This window comes from Neopelma chrysocephalum, unplaced genomic scaffold (genome assembly GCF_003984885.1).
Source record: "Neopelma chrysocephalum unplaced genomic scaffold, ASM398488v2 Primary Assembly neopelma1_96780, whole genome shotgun sequence".
Lineage (NCBI taxonomy): Eukaryota > Metazoa > Chordata > Aves > Passeriformes > Pipridae > Neopelma > Neopelma chrysocephalum.
The window spans coordinates 648,133-665,519 of NW_020925424.1; the positions used below are offsets into that span (position 1 = coordinate 648,133).

The window sequence follows — 17,387 nt, forward strand, 5'->3', positions numbered from 1 at the left end:
TTGGTCACCTATTCCACTCTGCAATCTTAGATTTTTAAGTACAGGAAACTCAAAAAAATCCACAGAGGTTTCTTGATGCCATTCCATGTTTCTTTCAGTTTAGGAAATCAGCCTCAGGTGGGACTGATGCAGAGTATACGGGAAAGTATTTAAAACTAGAGGCTGAGCCTCTAAAAGGTGATAGGCTTCAAACTACCCTGCAATAAATAAATACTAACAGCCATGGCCTTGCAAAATAGTTGAAGAAAACACATGTATTAAAGAAGATGACTCTTAATGATGACCCTTACTAAGAGAAGTATGTAAGGGCCATGTTATATGGGAAAGTGTGCTCTGTGTAGGGTAAAGAGCTGCCAGTCATGTACCCCTGAGAAACAGCGACCTTTATCCTGGCAGGAACTTTACATTTGTAAAGTATTATTAGAGCAGCATTTCTTAAAATGCAAACTGTAAACAACTGGAAAGCAGTTCAATAAACAGCAAACTTCTCTCAGATTTTTGTAAGCCAAATGAAAAAGAAGAACAAAATGGGAGAATAACAATTAACAGATATTTACAGAATGAAGCCTGATTTTTATTTGCATATAAATCAAAATCATCATGATAAGTCTATAGACAGCACTCCTTGGATTTTTTTTTCCTTCTCAAAAAGACCAAGTATCTGTTTCATTATTAAAAGCCTGAGAAATACCACATTGAAGGAAAAAAAGATCTTCTGATAAGATCTATAAAAGAATCTCTCAAAAGAAATTTAATTTGCTAGTCTTTTTGGCTAGAAAACTCTCTGGCTTACAGCTGTCACTGAAAAAAAAAACCCAACAAACGGAAGGAAAACAGATGTTTTTGTTGAATCTGTCACTGTACTTTGTAAACTTACCATAAAAGTAGAAAAAACCATTGCCAACTGTGTCTACTCCCCCCCGTTATTAATGCTATGCTATTCAAATCCATTTGGACAGTCCTAACTGGACAGTCTTAATTGTTTCACAAAGAAAAGAATTAATCATTGTGTGAATACTTAACGGACTAATGATCAGCAGATACTCAAACAGCAACTAAAATGTTAAATATGAATACAAATTTTTGTAGGAATGTTTAAAGTTGATTCCAACTCTCAGAAATTTTCTAGGTAGAACAATTTTAAGTACTATTAAATCACTTCTGAGTAGGGAAATAGGTCTAAAAATAGAAGTTGCAAATGAACGCATCACATTCAATAGCTCTGGAACTTTAAGTGTTCATCTAGAATCTCATAAAAGGGCAAGAAGTTGATGGACTATGTCCAACAGACTTTAATTCCCAGCAATGCCTTTATGCAAGAATCCATGTGAAACCACACTGCTCACAGACAATACACACTTATTAACTAGGCAGACAAGTCAAAGAAAAAGCTTCAAAAGAGAAGACCTCACATTCTCACAAACTATTCCTCTAAGGTGAGCATGGAGGGGAGTATCCTTCCTTCGTGCATTTCTCTTTTGTGTATAAGGACTACAGTGTCTGTGATTCTGAGATTTAACGCCCAGTACTGCTGAATAAAAAAGGCAAACGCTACTTATTAGTCAACTGCCAGCATTGCCAAAACACAGGACATTAAAATGCTTACTTGGTTACAGTTTTGTCTTCCTAAGTGCACAGTGTAATATTTAAAGTAAAAGCTAGCTCTGTACTTTTTAAAACCTCGTTTTTCCATTCTTCTTAGGCTTGTTAACCAGAGTCAGAAGTTATCCATTCAAATGGGTAGGAAAACCAAAATCAAACTGCAAATTCACCCTTCACCACACAGCACAAAAATCATGGTCACAGCTTCATATTTAATGTGGAATCACTTTAAGTATACAATATTTCAAAAGATCCAGAAACTGGTTAGGAGCTAAAAGCCAGTAGAACAAAAATACAAAAAATCCAAAATACATCTTTGACCTTTTTAATCCTATATTTTAGGGTCACATTCCTGAATAGACAAGTTTGCTTTATGAGGAAAGAAACTTTGGTATGGAGTTGAACTAGCCACATGAATAGCACCTGTAGCTTCCAAAATAAATAGTAATGGCTAACTAGACACGATGGCAGCAAGATATCCCCTAAGAACAAGCATATGCTTGGAGCTATGCATGAAGGCTGGACAACAGAACTAGTGTAATTTTTTAAAAGTAATATTAAAGCATTTCTGCTTTTTTGTATTTCTGACATGGAAATTATTTAGAAAGCTAGTCACTCCTTTGAAAATTGCACTCTGGTGCTTGAAGAACACTATTATTACATGTTTTTCTTCTAAGTCTTTAGACTCCCTCTGTTTTTTTTAAAATATTGTATTTTTATTCCACAGGCCCAGGCTGTTTAGCAGTAAATGTTGTGAACAGAAACATCCCCTTTACTCCAAGAGTGACTTATTAAAAAGGTCAAAGATAAATTTGACCTTGAAATGGAACAAAAGTTGGGTTTTCCTTAATAAATAGTACCAGAACTAACAAATTATCTTTGTCATGTGTGATACTCTCCTACAGCCATTGATAAAGTAGTTACTGGAATGTTAGTCTATGTTAATCTGTGTTTTATGGGTTTGCAACAAAGCATAATACACATTTAACAGAGTAAGTGAAATTTCACTTTCCAGTATATAATGAATTTTAGTCATTTAATACATTTTAATTTTTATTTGTGTATTCCACTGTAGTGCTGTGACAACATATCACACCTGTGTACCAGAGCATACACCAACAGTATGATGTAACTTTACTTACACCACTGCTATATTTAGATTTTTGAAAGAGACATAAGCATACACTATGGCCACAGCAAATAATTTTCTGGGTTTTTTCTTTGATAACCTTCACTTTTTCAGTAATACTTCACTTTTAAATTTTGAATTAATGAAAAAGTCACAGAAAGTTTATACAGGAACAGATATAAGGATAACCTCACAGGCACTGATATGACAAACATTTATTTTAAGGGCTGAAAGGCATTAATACCATATTGACAAAGTTGACTGAAAAGAATGACTAACTTTGTCTAAATGGGAAATGCCCAGTTTTGCTTGTTAAGAAATTCAGAAAGTTATTTTTTGGCCTTGCTATGTCACAAAGTCAATCATACAAAGATCTACGCATTTAACCTAAGGTAATAGTTTTAAAAGCCCTTCTATGAAAAAAAAAACCATCATGCAAATCTTTGATCAATTATGCAGCGCTTTAAAACTGTTGCAAGACCATACTGTATATATTAGCTTTTATACTGCTAATGCACAACTAACAGCAAACTCGATTAGATTAACACAAATTTGTCTTAATTACACCGTTATATCACACTAAGGAGACAAATGCCACAAGATTGGCAAAAACATTTAATTCTGAGCACTCAAATGGCAGGACAATTATGTGTTGTAATCCCTTCACATTTAGAATAAAACATGATCCTGCAGTCTCACTTTACAAAAAAACCCAACCAATTTCTGCAAAATATTATTTGGGAGGGGAACAGTTCTACTACCTAACACAAAGTAACTCATACAACTAGCGCCAAAGGCAAACAAAAATACTTCTAAATAAAAAGTCAAAATACACAAAGCAACAGAAGCACAAATGCTGCATTGAATATAGTCAAGATAGGAGGACAATGCACTTGTTAATAAAAAAGACAAAAAAAAGAAGTTACTAAAGTTAGCAACACATTTAAAGAAAATGAAATGAAGGAAAACTATTTTTTCCTATAACAACAGAGTTTCCATTTGCAGTCTTTCCATCCATAATTTGTCTGGTACAGCACATCCAATTGAAATATTCAGAATCTCATAGAAGAGTTAGGTTGTTCTCTTCAAAATCTAATTCCCAAGTTGGAACTAGATCCATGTTTTGGATGTTTTAAGCAGACATTATTATGGATGAAGTAAAAGCAAGGCAACAAATGGACTTTTCATTACCTTCAATCTTACCAATGATGACAAACATTTTTAAAAGTTATCATAATCTTTTTTGTCTTTCTTTCCCTCTGCTTCAAATCCATCAACCCCATCACTGTCCCTTCTCCTTTTACGATTATTATGGATGTTGAAGCGTTGATTCATCTGTGGTAACGGATCCATTCCTAGAACTTTGTGTATTTGACGGAATGCAAGGAGTCTCAGTGCGAACTAGAAAAAGGGTAGAAAGAAGTTATTTCTGTTAGGAACAAATGTCAATTCTGAGTACTTCATCAAACAATTATGGAAGAACATTAGTGGTGCATGATATTATCCTTAGCTCTAATTATCCCTTCTTTATTTCCCTAAACAAAGTCAACACAAGAAAATGCGTATGTCGCATTTGCTGCTTCTGTAAGTACATCATCTTAGCTCAAAAATAACGTTCATGTGTTTTACTGCTGAACTTGCACTGAAGCAGGGAAGGCTTGTCACGTGTCCCATTAGGCATTAGTAACCTTTAGCAAAAGGATCAAATGAAGAGGCAGTAACCTCTTAACCTGCAGACATGAATGGTCACTACTGTCATATTAAAAATTAAAATTACACAGATTTATTTATAAAATATTAAATGTCATTGTAATGTCCAACCTAGTAGCATACTGCTGCAGAATGAGCCTATTTACAGAGAGATAGATATATGTATGAGAATGCTACTAACCTTTCAGGACAATTCTTTAATTTTAGTGCAAAAATGAGCACTATACTACATCTTCTAATGTGACATGTTTAATGCCTAACTTAAGACTGGTAAGATCCGACTACATTCTAAGGAAGAAAAATTCATGTCCAATATATAGCTCCATTGAAAAAAAAACAAACCCAAAACCAAACCAAACCAAAAAGCATCCATCAATTTTAGTTACTTTACACATGCTTTCCTTACCTGTGCACTTGAAGTAATATCCTCTCGTTGCTGATCTGTCATTACAGCAAGTGTATCGAAAGGATCTTTTTCACAAGGGTCCAGAAGGCCAGGACCACCTACAAAATCAGGCTATTAGTACCTCATCTTTTCTGGATTTCAACCAAGATTACAGATTTTACATAAGTTAAGCATAAGTACATATACACTGATCAAATGCAACTTGCCTTTAAGGATGATTCCAGAAGATATACACTCAAAAACTCTTCTCAGTGCATCTCCAGGACTCTGCGGTCCAGTAGCACTGCTAATTGCTTTTTCCACAAGCAACTCCATAGCCTAGACCAAAAATAAGAGAATTCAGTCACATCAAAATATGGATTAAGACAGAAAAAAGCTGCTCCTGTTGCTCAATATAGAACTTTTGAATCTGGAATTTTGAACACCACACATCATACAACACTTTCAGTTAAAAAGGAAAAAAAAATCCTGTTATTTTATAAAGATAAATAAACAGAAAGGTGGTGCAAGATTAACACTGAGTACTGATAATCATAATGGTGGCCAATCACTATTCTCCAGAGCTCAGTATCGGGCCCACTCCTGTTTAATATCTTTATCGATGATCTGGACAAGGGGATCAAGTGCAGCCTCAGTCAGTTCACAGATGACGCCAAGCTGGGTGGAAATTTTGATCTACTGGAGGGTAGGAACACTCTGCAGTGGGATCTGGACAGGCTGAATTGATGGGCTGAGGCCAATTCTGTAAGGTTCAGCAGGGCCAAGTGCTGGGTCCTGCCCTTGGGTCACAACAACCCCATGCAGACCTACAGGCCTGGGACACAGTGGCTGGAAAGTGTCCCAGTGCTGGTCGACAGTGGCTGAACATGAGCCAGAGTGTGGCCAGGTGACCAAGAAGGCCAATGGCACCTGGCCTGTGTCAGCAGTAGTGGTGTGGCCAGCAGGACCAGGGCAGGGATTGTCCCCCTGTACTGGGCAATGGTGAGGCCATGCCTTGAATCCTGTGATCAGTTTGGGGCTACTCACTCCAAGAAAGACACTGAGGTGCTGGAGCATGTCCAGAGAAGGACAACGGAGTTGGGGAAGGGTGTGGAACCCAAGTCCTGTGAGGAGCAGCTGAGGGAGCTGGCTGGGCTCACTCTGGAGAAAAGGATGCTCAGGGGGGACCTTATCACTCTCTATAACCACCTGAAAAGGAGGTTGTAGCAAGGTGGGAGTTGGCCTCTTCTTCCAGGGAACAAAGTGGCGGGACAAGGAAATGGCCTTCGAAGCAGGGAAGATTTATATTGTATATAAGCAGAAAATTTTTCACTGACTGGGTTGTAAGGCATTGGAGCAGGCGGCCCATGGAGGTGGTGGAGTCACTATCCCTGGAATTGTTCATGAAATGGGAATATGGCACTTAAGGACATGGTTTAGTGGTCATGGTCCTGGGTTAACAGTTGTATTTTAGGATCTTAAAGATCTTTCCCAAGCTTAACAATTCTGTGATGCTATGACATGATTCTTCTTATCACAAGTTGTTCAATATTTTTGTAGAAATTTACACACTTGTAGCTTACATATGCAGGTAGACAACTAGTGCAGCCATTTTTTAAGCATATGAAACATCATGGGTCACTTGATTCTGTCAGCCATGTTAATACAGTACACAGTATAGCCAATTAAATTAACAGGATGATACAGAAAAATACTTTTTTTCTACAAGAGTACAGAAAACATAAAAAAATTAATGTTCTTAAAATGTTTAAGTGGTTAATAGTTCTTCAGCTTAACAAAACTGAAGTTCATAGCAAGTTTTCTCCTGGTTGTTGCCTAACACTAACTCAGATGTTAAACAAGGGTAAAAGAACACCCCGTAATAAACATGTTTTCTAAATTTTACACATTATTTGATACTAGTTAAAATGGTTTAAATCATCAGCTGTATTTTAAACACTGGTGGTTTTTTGTGACTATTTCCACTGTTTACTTTTGTAAGACACTGTTTTTTTTCCAGAAAAATCTATAAAAGATATTTGTAAAAGTAAAGACTAGACTTCCTTAGTTTTCTTACCAAGCATTAAACAGATGTTTCATTATCACCTCTTTGGCAAGTTTAACTCTCAAACAATGTGTCTCTCTTGGTTTTAGGTAGGTTTTTTGGACACACTTGTTGTTTGGTCCTTGTCCTGCTCACTGCCTTTACAGTGTTACCTTTGATTTTTCCTTTCCACGTGTAAATGCTTATTCTCATGTATGCCAGTTAATTACAGGCAGTGCTGATCCCAATCCTTCACCAATCCTTTCTATTTTAGTTCCATTTAACTGACATATTTAAATTCTTGAGCATGTTATTTCCATACTCACACTGCATTGCTTAGGATTTGGCAACAGTTATGTCGTGGTTTTCAAGTAGGAAGCAAAATGCATCAGTGAAGAACAAAGCAGATCATGCTTTTGCATTTATTCAAGTCTAGTTCATTTGAATCCTCATACAATACACTAAAGTCTAGAACTCAATCCTAGGAAAATATGAATTATGATCGATGCCCTGGCATTTATGTCCACAAAAGGCTGGATTTCAAGTTTGAAACATCAAACTTGAGTAATAGTTTCTTCTAACTTGTAAGAACCTGACAATGCTTTTTAATTTAATTTTTACTTTTAGACACATAAAATGCTACTAATATCAATATTTTAGACTTCCTAATATCTTCTATTTTTACAACTAGTTATGCTGGGTTTTTTTTAAAACTCTGGTATCTCTTTTGTTTGTAAGAGGTTTCTAGCATATAAGTTAGACCTGTATCGAGAAAACTGTGTTTCTCCAGTCTATGAAATTCCATCTGTGACTGGCAGAAATCACCAATTTCATTTAGCCATTGTTTTAATCAGCAAGATTTTTCCAACAGGACAAAAGGACTGCTGACTACACTTCAATGCTGATACATGTCACTGACAATGCATCAGGTGCCAGGAGCAAGTCAGGAATCACTTCTGGAGAGAACTGAGACACAGATAGGTCTGACACGCTGCTTCCTACCTCTCTTCCCTTTGGGATTGTATTAAAACAGGTAATGTGAGCATTAAGGAACTACATTCCTTGTTCTTCACCCATGTGCTGCCTGCTGTGTGTTGCAGAAGTTCTAAGGATGCTCTTCTAAAAGTATGCCAGGGTTTATTCTTTGGCAACTCAGTATCACAGTGATATTAAGAGGGCACTTAATGTCTTTTAAGCTCTATTTGTCCAATGTACTTTTCATCAAAGGTAGCACAGAAACAAACAGTATTTTTTTCCCTTTAGATATTTAAAAACCAGATGTAACTGCTCCACTTCTTTCCAGAAGCAGTAAACATTATCAGAAGTGATTTAATAAAATGGTCTGCAAACTTAGTAGAGTTGTAAAACATTTCTCATTGAAATAAAGCCAACTGCTGAAACTTCCTTGACAATGACTGTGCCCTTCCTGCCAAATCTGAATAGGAAGGAGCACATTGCAATTGGATTTGGTCTGTGAAACAAAACAGTCAGAGCTAAGTTTATTTCCTCACAATACAAGTTTCAGAGACTTGTTTCAGACAAACTTTGTCCAGTCCACAGATTAAACATCTGTTAATATCTGGAGCACATGTTGCACTCCTGGAGAGGTAACTTAATAGTCAGTGCAAAAGGACACTCAGGTCAATGCTCCAAGAACACTCAGATGCAAGAACTTAGAGAGTTGACCCTATACAACCCAGAGATTTAAGTGACACTGATTAAAATTGGATGGTGACACAACCACAGACTGTACTGAAGTACTGTGGCATTTCACCTTGTGGGAGGACCATATTAATGGTCACAGGAATTACTGTGATTTATTCTTTCAAGTAGCCTTTCTGTTATCATGGAACTATCCGGGCACAGCTAACACTATTTTAAATAAGCTTCAGCCAACTCCAAGCATTTTAGAGTAGATGGTTAGAAAAAAATATATTCTTTTACACAGAGTAAAGGGAAAAAATGCTAAAACCTACAACAAGAATATACCCACAGAGGATATAAAAGAACCAGAAAATTCCTTTTGGAAAAAATAATTACTTCCAGCTTTAAATGACAAAATCTCAGAAAATTATACTTTAACAGGGAATCTGGAGTATTTGTTAGCAAAAACTGCTCCAAAAAATCCCAAACAAACCCCTACATTACTTGTTGAAAAAATCTAGATGGAAAAATTATAGTAACACTTCCCTACACTTTACTTGCAGTACCATATTTATTAAAAACACTCATTCAAAGGGACGTTACTTACCCAGCTTGGAAAATCAGACCAAGTAGGGACCCTCTGACAGAGGTCACGAAGAATACGTATGATAATCACACAGGACTGCAGACCATTAGCTCTAGCCTTGAGAGCAATACAAAATCAAATTAATTAATCCCTGCACCTGTGGCAAATAGGACTTGCTGAACGACTAAAACACCGCTGTTCAATGGAAGCTCAGATACAAGATTGAAACAAATCATTCTACAACTTTATTCCATGAGCTGCCATTTACAGCAGTATTTTATATAGGGTTAGTAATTTAAGGTGGTAGAAGTCAAAGTGCACAGGTTATACAAGAATAACATTTCTTGATCCCCTGTACACTTTGACCTATGTTCATTTGTAACAATAAATACAGTATCTTTCTATATTAGAAAAAAAAGAATAAAGAAAAGATCTAAGAAATAGGTATAGAGACTGAAAGGTCAAGGGAATCTGTTTGGTTTCTTTATTGTGCCTTTGCCAGCATGCAAAGTCACTAAACCAAACAGTTGCTTCTCACCTTTCATTCCCTACACTTAATGCACTTAAAGAAATAGAAAAAAAAAAAGGTCTTAAAATCTAAACACAAAGCTTTAAACACATATTCCATTATTTAAAGCGAAGTTACTCTGCAGCCTTATGGAATATATAACAAATATACACCGTATGATCACCCCAAGCGAGTCAAGCTTTCAACATCGCCTTCTCCATGACCAGAAAAAAAAAGATGTCAAATGAGCAACCACTGCATAAAGCAGCTCCTCCATACTCAACCTTCTACAGTTAAATTTAGGGACCAGAAAAGTATTAAGTATTATTAGCATGAACAACGCTGAGTTTTTTCACACAATTAAACATTTATATTGTAACCGAACTAATCTCTCATAAGGCTACAAGAAGAAAGTAAAATGATGTTCCGAACCTGGAACCACTTAGCGTGGCGTAGAGCAGCCAGAGCGTCAAGGCATTTTTGCCTGTCCAAGACGTCCGGTGGGTCTTTCACCATACCCGAGGTTACATCTAAAATGGATTGAATTGGCAAAATGCAGTGAGGAATGGGTGTTTGACCAGGTGAGCAAGACACTTCCTTAAATAGCTTCAATGTCACACATGCCATTTAAAGTTTAAAGCCCTTGAGCAACAAATGTAAATGTTCAACGAAAGTCGTTCAATTCGGATGAGGGCATCAACCCAGTCAGAAGATCAAGAGCATGTTGCGCTTCAGCTCTGAGGTTATTTTCAAATGCATTGCAGATTACACAATGCGCAGCATTTCTTTATTTAAGCTAACACTGGAAAAACACATATCCCCTAAAATTAAATTCCGAAGGAAGGATGGTTGGACACAGTGCACCAGCACAGAGAACACAAGACAGAAGGAACACAAAAATCCACTTTAACCAAGCAAAAACATTCAAACTTAGTTTCTTGTAAATTTTAATGGTCATGTGTTATTTGGGACCTATTCTTAAAAGAAAAACTAAATATAACAAATCTTAAAAGCACTAGATGTTTAGTAATGATGTTATTTTTATCACACCTTAAACTTGAATTATTTTGCTTTAAAAACCTGCCTAAAGGAATGTGAAATGTTCTTCAATATTACAGAGTTCCATTGCTTTCTAGTATCCTCTCTTATTCATATGAATAAAATTCCTCAGTGACAATACATGTGATGTGTTCCAGCAACACTTGGATCTGAAAAGGGTCTGCTTTACATAAGATTCAGCAGGAAAGAGAAAAGCAAGGAATAGTCTAAAAACCAAAGCAGAATGCCTGAAAGATAAAAAAAATACAGTAGATCTTGTGTATTTAAATATTCAGAAAAGGATTTAATTACCAAACTGACTGCTTTGCTACCAAAAAGGAAGGGACCACAGAAGTGATTTCATCAGCGAAACTGGAACCACTGAACAATGTGAAAGGGTATCCATCCACAGGCTGAAAATTACATTGGTAAAATCAGATCAGTGATCACCTTTAGAAGTTTTTTTTTAGTAGTTGTGAAAATGGCTATTGGGACTACTAACAAAGTATATTGGCAGCATAACTGGTGATACACCAGATAAAATGAACAAAAAGCCCTCATTCAATGGCACTCATTTCACAGGAGCTGGCTGCATGGAGCAATATAGTTTACTCAGAAAGATACAAATTTAGCTAAGCCAGAGAATAAAATTTAAAAACAAAGAGACTTATGAAACATGCCTGCAACAAGAAACTTTTAGGGATGTTGCAGAAATAATGCTCTGAAACCACAAATGTAAAATAAATAGTAGGATACTTTACTATACAGCGGTGAAAAGCCATGAATTAACATGGTGGCATAGCTTTGCAATACAGTAATTAAATTTAATGTGAAGTACTACATTCAGATTTGAGCATTTTGATAAGGCAGTCCCATTGCACAGGGATAAAAGGGGGAGGACTTCATAAGAACAAAGTTGAAAAGAACATAGGTATCTTCTCACACAGATATTCCAATTTACATACTACATGTTGAAGTGGAAAGATGAAAATCTGCACTAACAAGGCAATTACAGAGCAAATGGTGACATCTAAGGTGGTGTTTCTTTTAAAAAAACAAAACAAATGAAAAAAAACCCCCAGCAAAATAATCCCCTCAAAACCTAAACAAGAGGGGTGCCAGGTAAGGTAACAGATTAAAGAAGTACTACACAGATATAAGAGACAAAGAGACCATCCTGAGAAAACCCACACCAGGAAAAAGTGAGAAAGTAAGGCTGAGAATTAGAAATAAAAATATGTGTTGTTGGGCCAACTAGCCTAATCAGTCAAATATTTACTTTCTTCTAAAACTAATATGCAAATAGGTGACACTGTGCAAACTTTTAGCACAACAATTCATTAAATAATTTTAAACTTTACTTCTACCTCTGAAAAACTTTAATTTAGAAAATAATTTTAGTAAGAATTGCAGTTTAAACACACAAAAGAATCTTACTCAGTGCTGGAAACACCCATCTAAAATGGACTACTAATAGCTATTATAAGAACACTCTTGAAACTTAAAAAGACTCTGAAAGTCAGAAGTTGCTGAGGCATGTATTGCACATTGACTGAAAAGATATATCAAGGGAACTCTTGTAATATTTAATCTGTGGATTTTTGTATATGTTTCACATTTCAGGATTAACCCCTTAAAGACTATTTAACTAAAATCAGATGCCTAACCTACCACCCTATTAAACTAAGACAAAACCTGAATTAATTTACAAAATATGGGCACAAATTCTTACCCTGTGTAACTTATTACTAGGCTAAACATAAGGGGTTAATCTTCAGTTAGACATGCTGTGTCCACACTACCTCTTCATTAAAAGTTAACAGGTGTATCAATTTAGGTAAGTTTTATTATGTGAAATACGTTTTATCCAGTCAACTATTTCAAGACTAGTGTGAACACTGCTTAATTCTAGGAGAGAGACAAAGACGAAAAGAAAAAAAAAAAAACAAACACAAAGTAACAGTAGATGCTAGGACTATGCATCCAAACCCCTCCTTTGTAAAGCATGGCAGGTGTGACACTGAGCTTTAGAAAACCTTGGTCAAAAATCCTTCCGATGTCTTGGCAGCCACCCCTGACAGGAATCAAGTCCCTCTGCTAGAAGGCTTTGGACCGGGGCTGTTAGCTAAGGATAAAAAAGACACACGCGCACACACAGATGTCTTTGTAAGTATGTACACTTTGTTTGCTGAAGGAAGACTCCACAGCAGGGGTTAGAGCTCTTGGAATATCAGATTCGGGAAACTGTCAAACGCACAATACTGTAAGAAACAGTAGCTATGCGGTTAACAATTTTATTTCACTGTTTTGGTGGGGGTTTTTTTAGCCTTTCATCATGTAATTACACATCAAACATGATTCTACTCCACGTGCAAGACAGTCTCATCTTTACTCGAACTGGTTCTTCCGGTAAAGCCTTCCTTAACACCTGAACTAGCTCCCCAAGCGGGCTAAAAAAAATGAAAACTTTAAACCAATGTAAGACACAGAGCATGAGAAGCTGCAGTAAGAAAAACACAAACACATACTGTTACTCTGCAGCAAATAAGCAGCAGTCTTCGCAACAAGGAACTCCTTTGCTGCAATAATTGGCAATTCAGTCTTCTATTTGCTCCAGTTTCAAAAGTGAACTTTTCTGCATATCCATTTTATACTGCTCAGTGTCTTGAAGAGAAATTTAACTTGACTTTGTTTGCCTAGAGGCAGTACTGCATTCAGCAGTGAATAAACTCACAAAGATAATTTAACTCAAGTGTGGGTCAGACAAAAATACAGATTTGTTTCCTTTTGGTGGCATAAATTAAGGGACTGTTGACAGTAATTTGAAAATTCTTTTATTTTTAGTCCACATCATGGAATTTTAGGCCAGAAATCACTTATTTGAAATTAAGTATTGTACCAGGAATCAATATTGCACTTTTGCACAGCACATTGAGAAATAAGCATGGTGTTTAAGGAAAATTTCACTTAATAGTTAGTCTAATTTAATAATAAAATCTTTTAAGTGACCGTATTCTTTATAACCTTAAATAATATGGGAAGTCAGATTCAGGCCAATCACGTTACCCTTAGACTGTTAAAAAATAAGTAAAATTGGTTGGGTGTGACAGTACATGTTACAAAGCCTTTATAGCTAGGAATAATATGCACAGCTTAAAAATTATGTACAAAGCACTCTAAGACTCTTTGGAAGTCATCCAAACCACAGAATGCATCTTGAAATTTTTCTTTCTGAGTATGCAGGATGACTGTGTTAACACAGCTTGCTTATAATGCACTAGGCACAGCTACAGGACATTTACTAATGCAATATAAAAACCTCAAGTATTTTAGAGGACATGTAATGATGAGATGAAATAAAAAAACCTCCGTGGCTTATATAAATACGTATATACACAAGCACATGTATACATACACACATACAGTTTCTTTCAACCTGCATATGAGATGTGTTAAGACCGCCTCAGATTTCCTATTTGTAGGTTCACTGTCAAACACCAGAACCCTGTTCACTATGATCACTTTCAACTATGAAAATACAGGATTAAAAGGAAACAAAAGTTAATTTTATCTGACCCGTAAATAAAAAGAACCAATGTACTGCAGACATTAATCATGCTTGTTGGCTTAAAAGCTTTTGGAGCTCTGAAAGTGTTACAGAACAGACCCTAAAGCAACACTGCTGGCACCAGAGAAACTGTGGACTTCAGAAACGCAAATTGATTCACAAGCTCCACCTTCTGCTTCAGCTCAACGACAAAGCCATTTCTTATTGTACTAGTCTGGGTTTGCCAGTTGGATAGAAGACTGATAGTAATACCAGGAGCCTAAATATACTCAAAAAGCACTTCAGACCAAAAAACAACCTCAGAGAGCTGGAAAAAATCGCATTGTCTTTTAAAGTTAGAAGCACTGTTACCATCAAAAGTATTACTGAAAGTGCATTTTAAATGCACTGCTATTTGGAATGACTAAGTGATGGTAATACTGATCCAGTTTAAACCCAAAACCCTGTCATTTGATTTTCTAAAACCATAAAATCTTTCTCTTAAGGCAAGACTGATCTAGGAAGCCAGTTGATAGCCACTTGGTATAAAATACTTAGTTTTCCACATAATTTTAGAAGAGGGGAAAAAGTCAAGTTTGTACCTTTTCCAGAAAGCTGAGGTTGGACATAAAGTTAAAAATTTTAAAAATTAAATAAAAGCATCATATACGCGTTTATTTTAACCAACTGTTCTCTACCAAGACTGGTTGTTGAAAAACAAGGTTTCGACCAAATGCATGTGCCAGCATGTTGCCTTCCAGGACCTTAATGCCATCTTAAGCAGAATAGATAAACAGTAAAAAAACGGGTGAGAAAAAAGTAACATCTTTAACAACTTCCCAACCTCCATCCCTCATGTTCTCTTCCCGAATGACTGGAGATGTCAGTGTGATTGTAACTTGCATTTTGGGTTCCACACACGAATTTAAAATTATTGCTGCTTCTGGGACTGCACACTTGATATCGTATTTCTCAGGACTTATTACCTAAATATCGAGAAACAGAAATTTCTGTTAGCATGTGGTCAATAAAAGTGTGGGGAAGAAAATGGACTCCAACATAGTGTTTTTTTAACAGAAAGACAGAAACGCAACATAATTATATGAAGCAGATACCTGTGTAGTCATAGAAACCACGTACATACTATAAAGATATAGATATCTGGACTTGCATACTGTTTCCAAATCATTAATGAAAATACACAACACTAATCAAGCACGCAAAAAAGAAAGAAAACTACCCAGAAAGGAAATTCAGATACAATTACATTATGAGGATCTTGACGGTGTTTGAGATAAAGAAAAGCCTCAGTGCCACTTAGAATGTCAGCAGGGTGTTTCTCATTGGAACACAGAAGCCTTTAAAAAGCCAAGATGTAGTGGTTGTTTTTCAAGCTCACAGTTTCAGGATGGGTACTGCTAGGTACATCCTATGCTTGGTTGTCACAACATGCTAAGAACTAAGGGCAAGATAAACACCAGGGGAAAAAAATGTAAGAGTAACTGAACAAGGCTTTTATTAAAAATTGCTTCTTGCGAACTTTATTTAATAATTCTATGTAGCCCCAAAAGGAAGCTGTCAGCACCTCTGTGACATTCTTCCACAAACTACATAGACAAGTGACATCTCCACAAAGACAGTCCAAGATGTGCATTTTTTTAATTTGACTTCTGTTCCGTTACTTCAAACAAGAGCAAACCTGAGACTATTTTTTAATTAATCTGATCCTGCTAAAGCTTCTACCATGTCAGTGATATTCTGTCAAGCAGTTTATACTAATGCAGTGAAATACTAATGCTGTGACAGGGACTCTATAGTGACACTGGACAGGCTTCATTCAGTGGAGAGAAGGGAGAGACTTTATTTTTAACTTTTCTTCCTTGTGGAAATACCACAAATGGTTTATATTAATTTCATTGAATGGTCTAAGACTGCATGTTTGTTTTTTTAAAGATCCAAATCACACAAAACACCTGACAAGACTAAGTTAACTGTGGACCTACAAAGCACTGACACAAATGGGAAACAAGATATAACTACACAAAGACTGGCATTAATGGAGAACTTGACCTTCAGCAAGCTTTCTGTAACACCGCACAAATTACCTCTATTGCTGCTGATAACTGAGTAACAGTCTTTTTTGTGCTCATTTCTATTTCCCATTTATATAAAACCTATAAAATGATGACTGGTACTACACCGCTAGAGTGCACCCTTGTATGGACACAATATGGAAAGCAGAATTTGCAGCAGTCTCTGAATTCAGATGAAAACACTCAGAAAATGAAAAGAAACTGAACCAGAGCTATGAAATGTAGCACAGTGAGCCCTGCTGATATGTGACTTGACTTTTACAGCACTTCTACAAAAATTCCAATCCAAACCCCAAAATTCTACTTACTGCAAGTTGCTTAGGAAGACTTTCAGCAATACGACTGAGCAATGACTTAGAAGGCTTCTCAGCACATAACAAAACAAGATTGACGTTTCGGTCTCCACGGAGCAGCAGTCCTTTAGCCAAAACGCCTACCCGTAAAACTCCCTTCAAAGCTCTGTGAATTACAGTTAAAAGTTGTATTTAAAACAACAATGAAAAAACCTTGAAAATAATCCTGAACATAGAGAAGTGAAATAGAATAGTATTCCACATACTTCTGGGACCATAGTGGCATATACTGCATAAAAACTCAAAGAGAAGAGAATCCCTCAAGCACTGATAGCTGGGTAAGGAAAAACAATGACATTCATAAAAACTAATTAAAAAAAATACCTGTCTTTACTGCCATCCTTTTTGTCATCTCCCTCTTTGTTCTTGCTTTTTTCCAGATCAGTCATGCTATCAGAAACAAGTTTCAAAGCACGCTCAGTAATAGAAACAATTTTTTGGACTGCCTGAAGCTCCTCCTCCGTTGGATATATAGCAGCGTGCTTGGTCATCACGTAGCGGTCATCAGAGGAGTCAGGGCGGCGCAAAGGCTACAGAGGCAAAAAAGTGTATTTCTGAAACTTGACTGCACTTCCAAGTTGTGATCAAAGCCCAAACATGTGGCCAAACAACAGAATATTCAACCCTGACATCACTGAAATGTAACAAAACAGTGAATTGAAGTGTCCTTAACAATCTACGCTGGTCAAAATCAATAGTGTCTGAAAAGACGTGAAATGTGTCAAAATTAAACAAATTATAAATGCCA

At 36.4% G+C, this 17,387-nt stretch overlaps 1 protein-coding gene across 5 annotated transcripts in view; it reads right to left on the reverse strand.

The window, feature by feature from the left end:
• Positions 1 to 607: 607 nt before the first annotated feature.
• ZFR (zinc finger RNA binding protein) overlaps positions 608 to 17,387 on the reverse strand; it is a 46,621-nt gene continuing 29,841 nt past the window's right edge. For 2 of the 5 annotated variants that reach the window (XM_027709523.1, XM_027709519.1), the window contains exons 13-20: positions 16,964 to 17,169; positions 16,595 to 16,745; positions 15,038 to 15,179; positions 10,041 to 10,138; positions 9,122 to 9,217; positions 5,054 to 5,165; positions 4,848 to 4,945; positions 1,797 to 4,132 (exon numbers count right to left, since the gene is read on the reverse strand). In XM_027709523.1, coding sequence (XP_027565324.1) covers positions 3,953 to 4,132; positions 4,848 to 4,945; positions 5,054 to 5,165; positions 9,122 to 9,217; positions 10,041 to 10,138; positions 15,038 to 15,179; positions 16,595 to 16,745; positions 16,964 to 17,169 — 1,083 coding nt within the window. In that variant the 3' untranslated portion in view covers positions 1,797 to 3,952. Of the gene's footprint in view, positions 1,532 to 1,796; positions 4,133 to 4,847; positions 4,946 to 5,053; positions 5,166 to 9,121; positions 9,218 to 10,040; positions 10,139 to 15,037; positions 15,180 to 16,594; positions 16,746 to 16,963; positions 17,170 to 17,387 lie in introns of those variants that run through there. The other 3 variants (XM_027709522.1, XM_027709520.1, XM_027709524.1) reach the window with 3 other exon arrangements.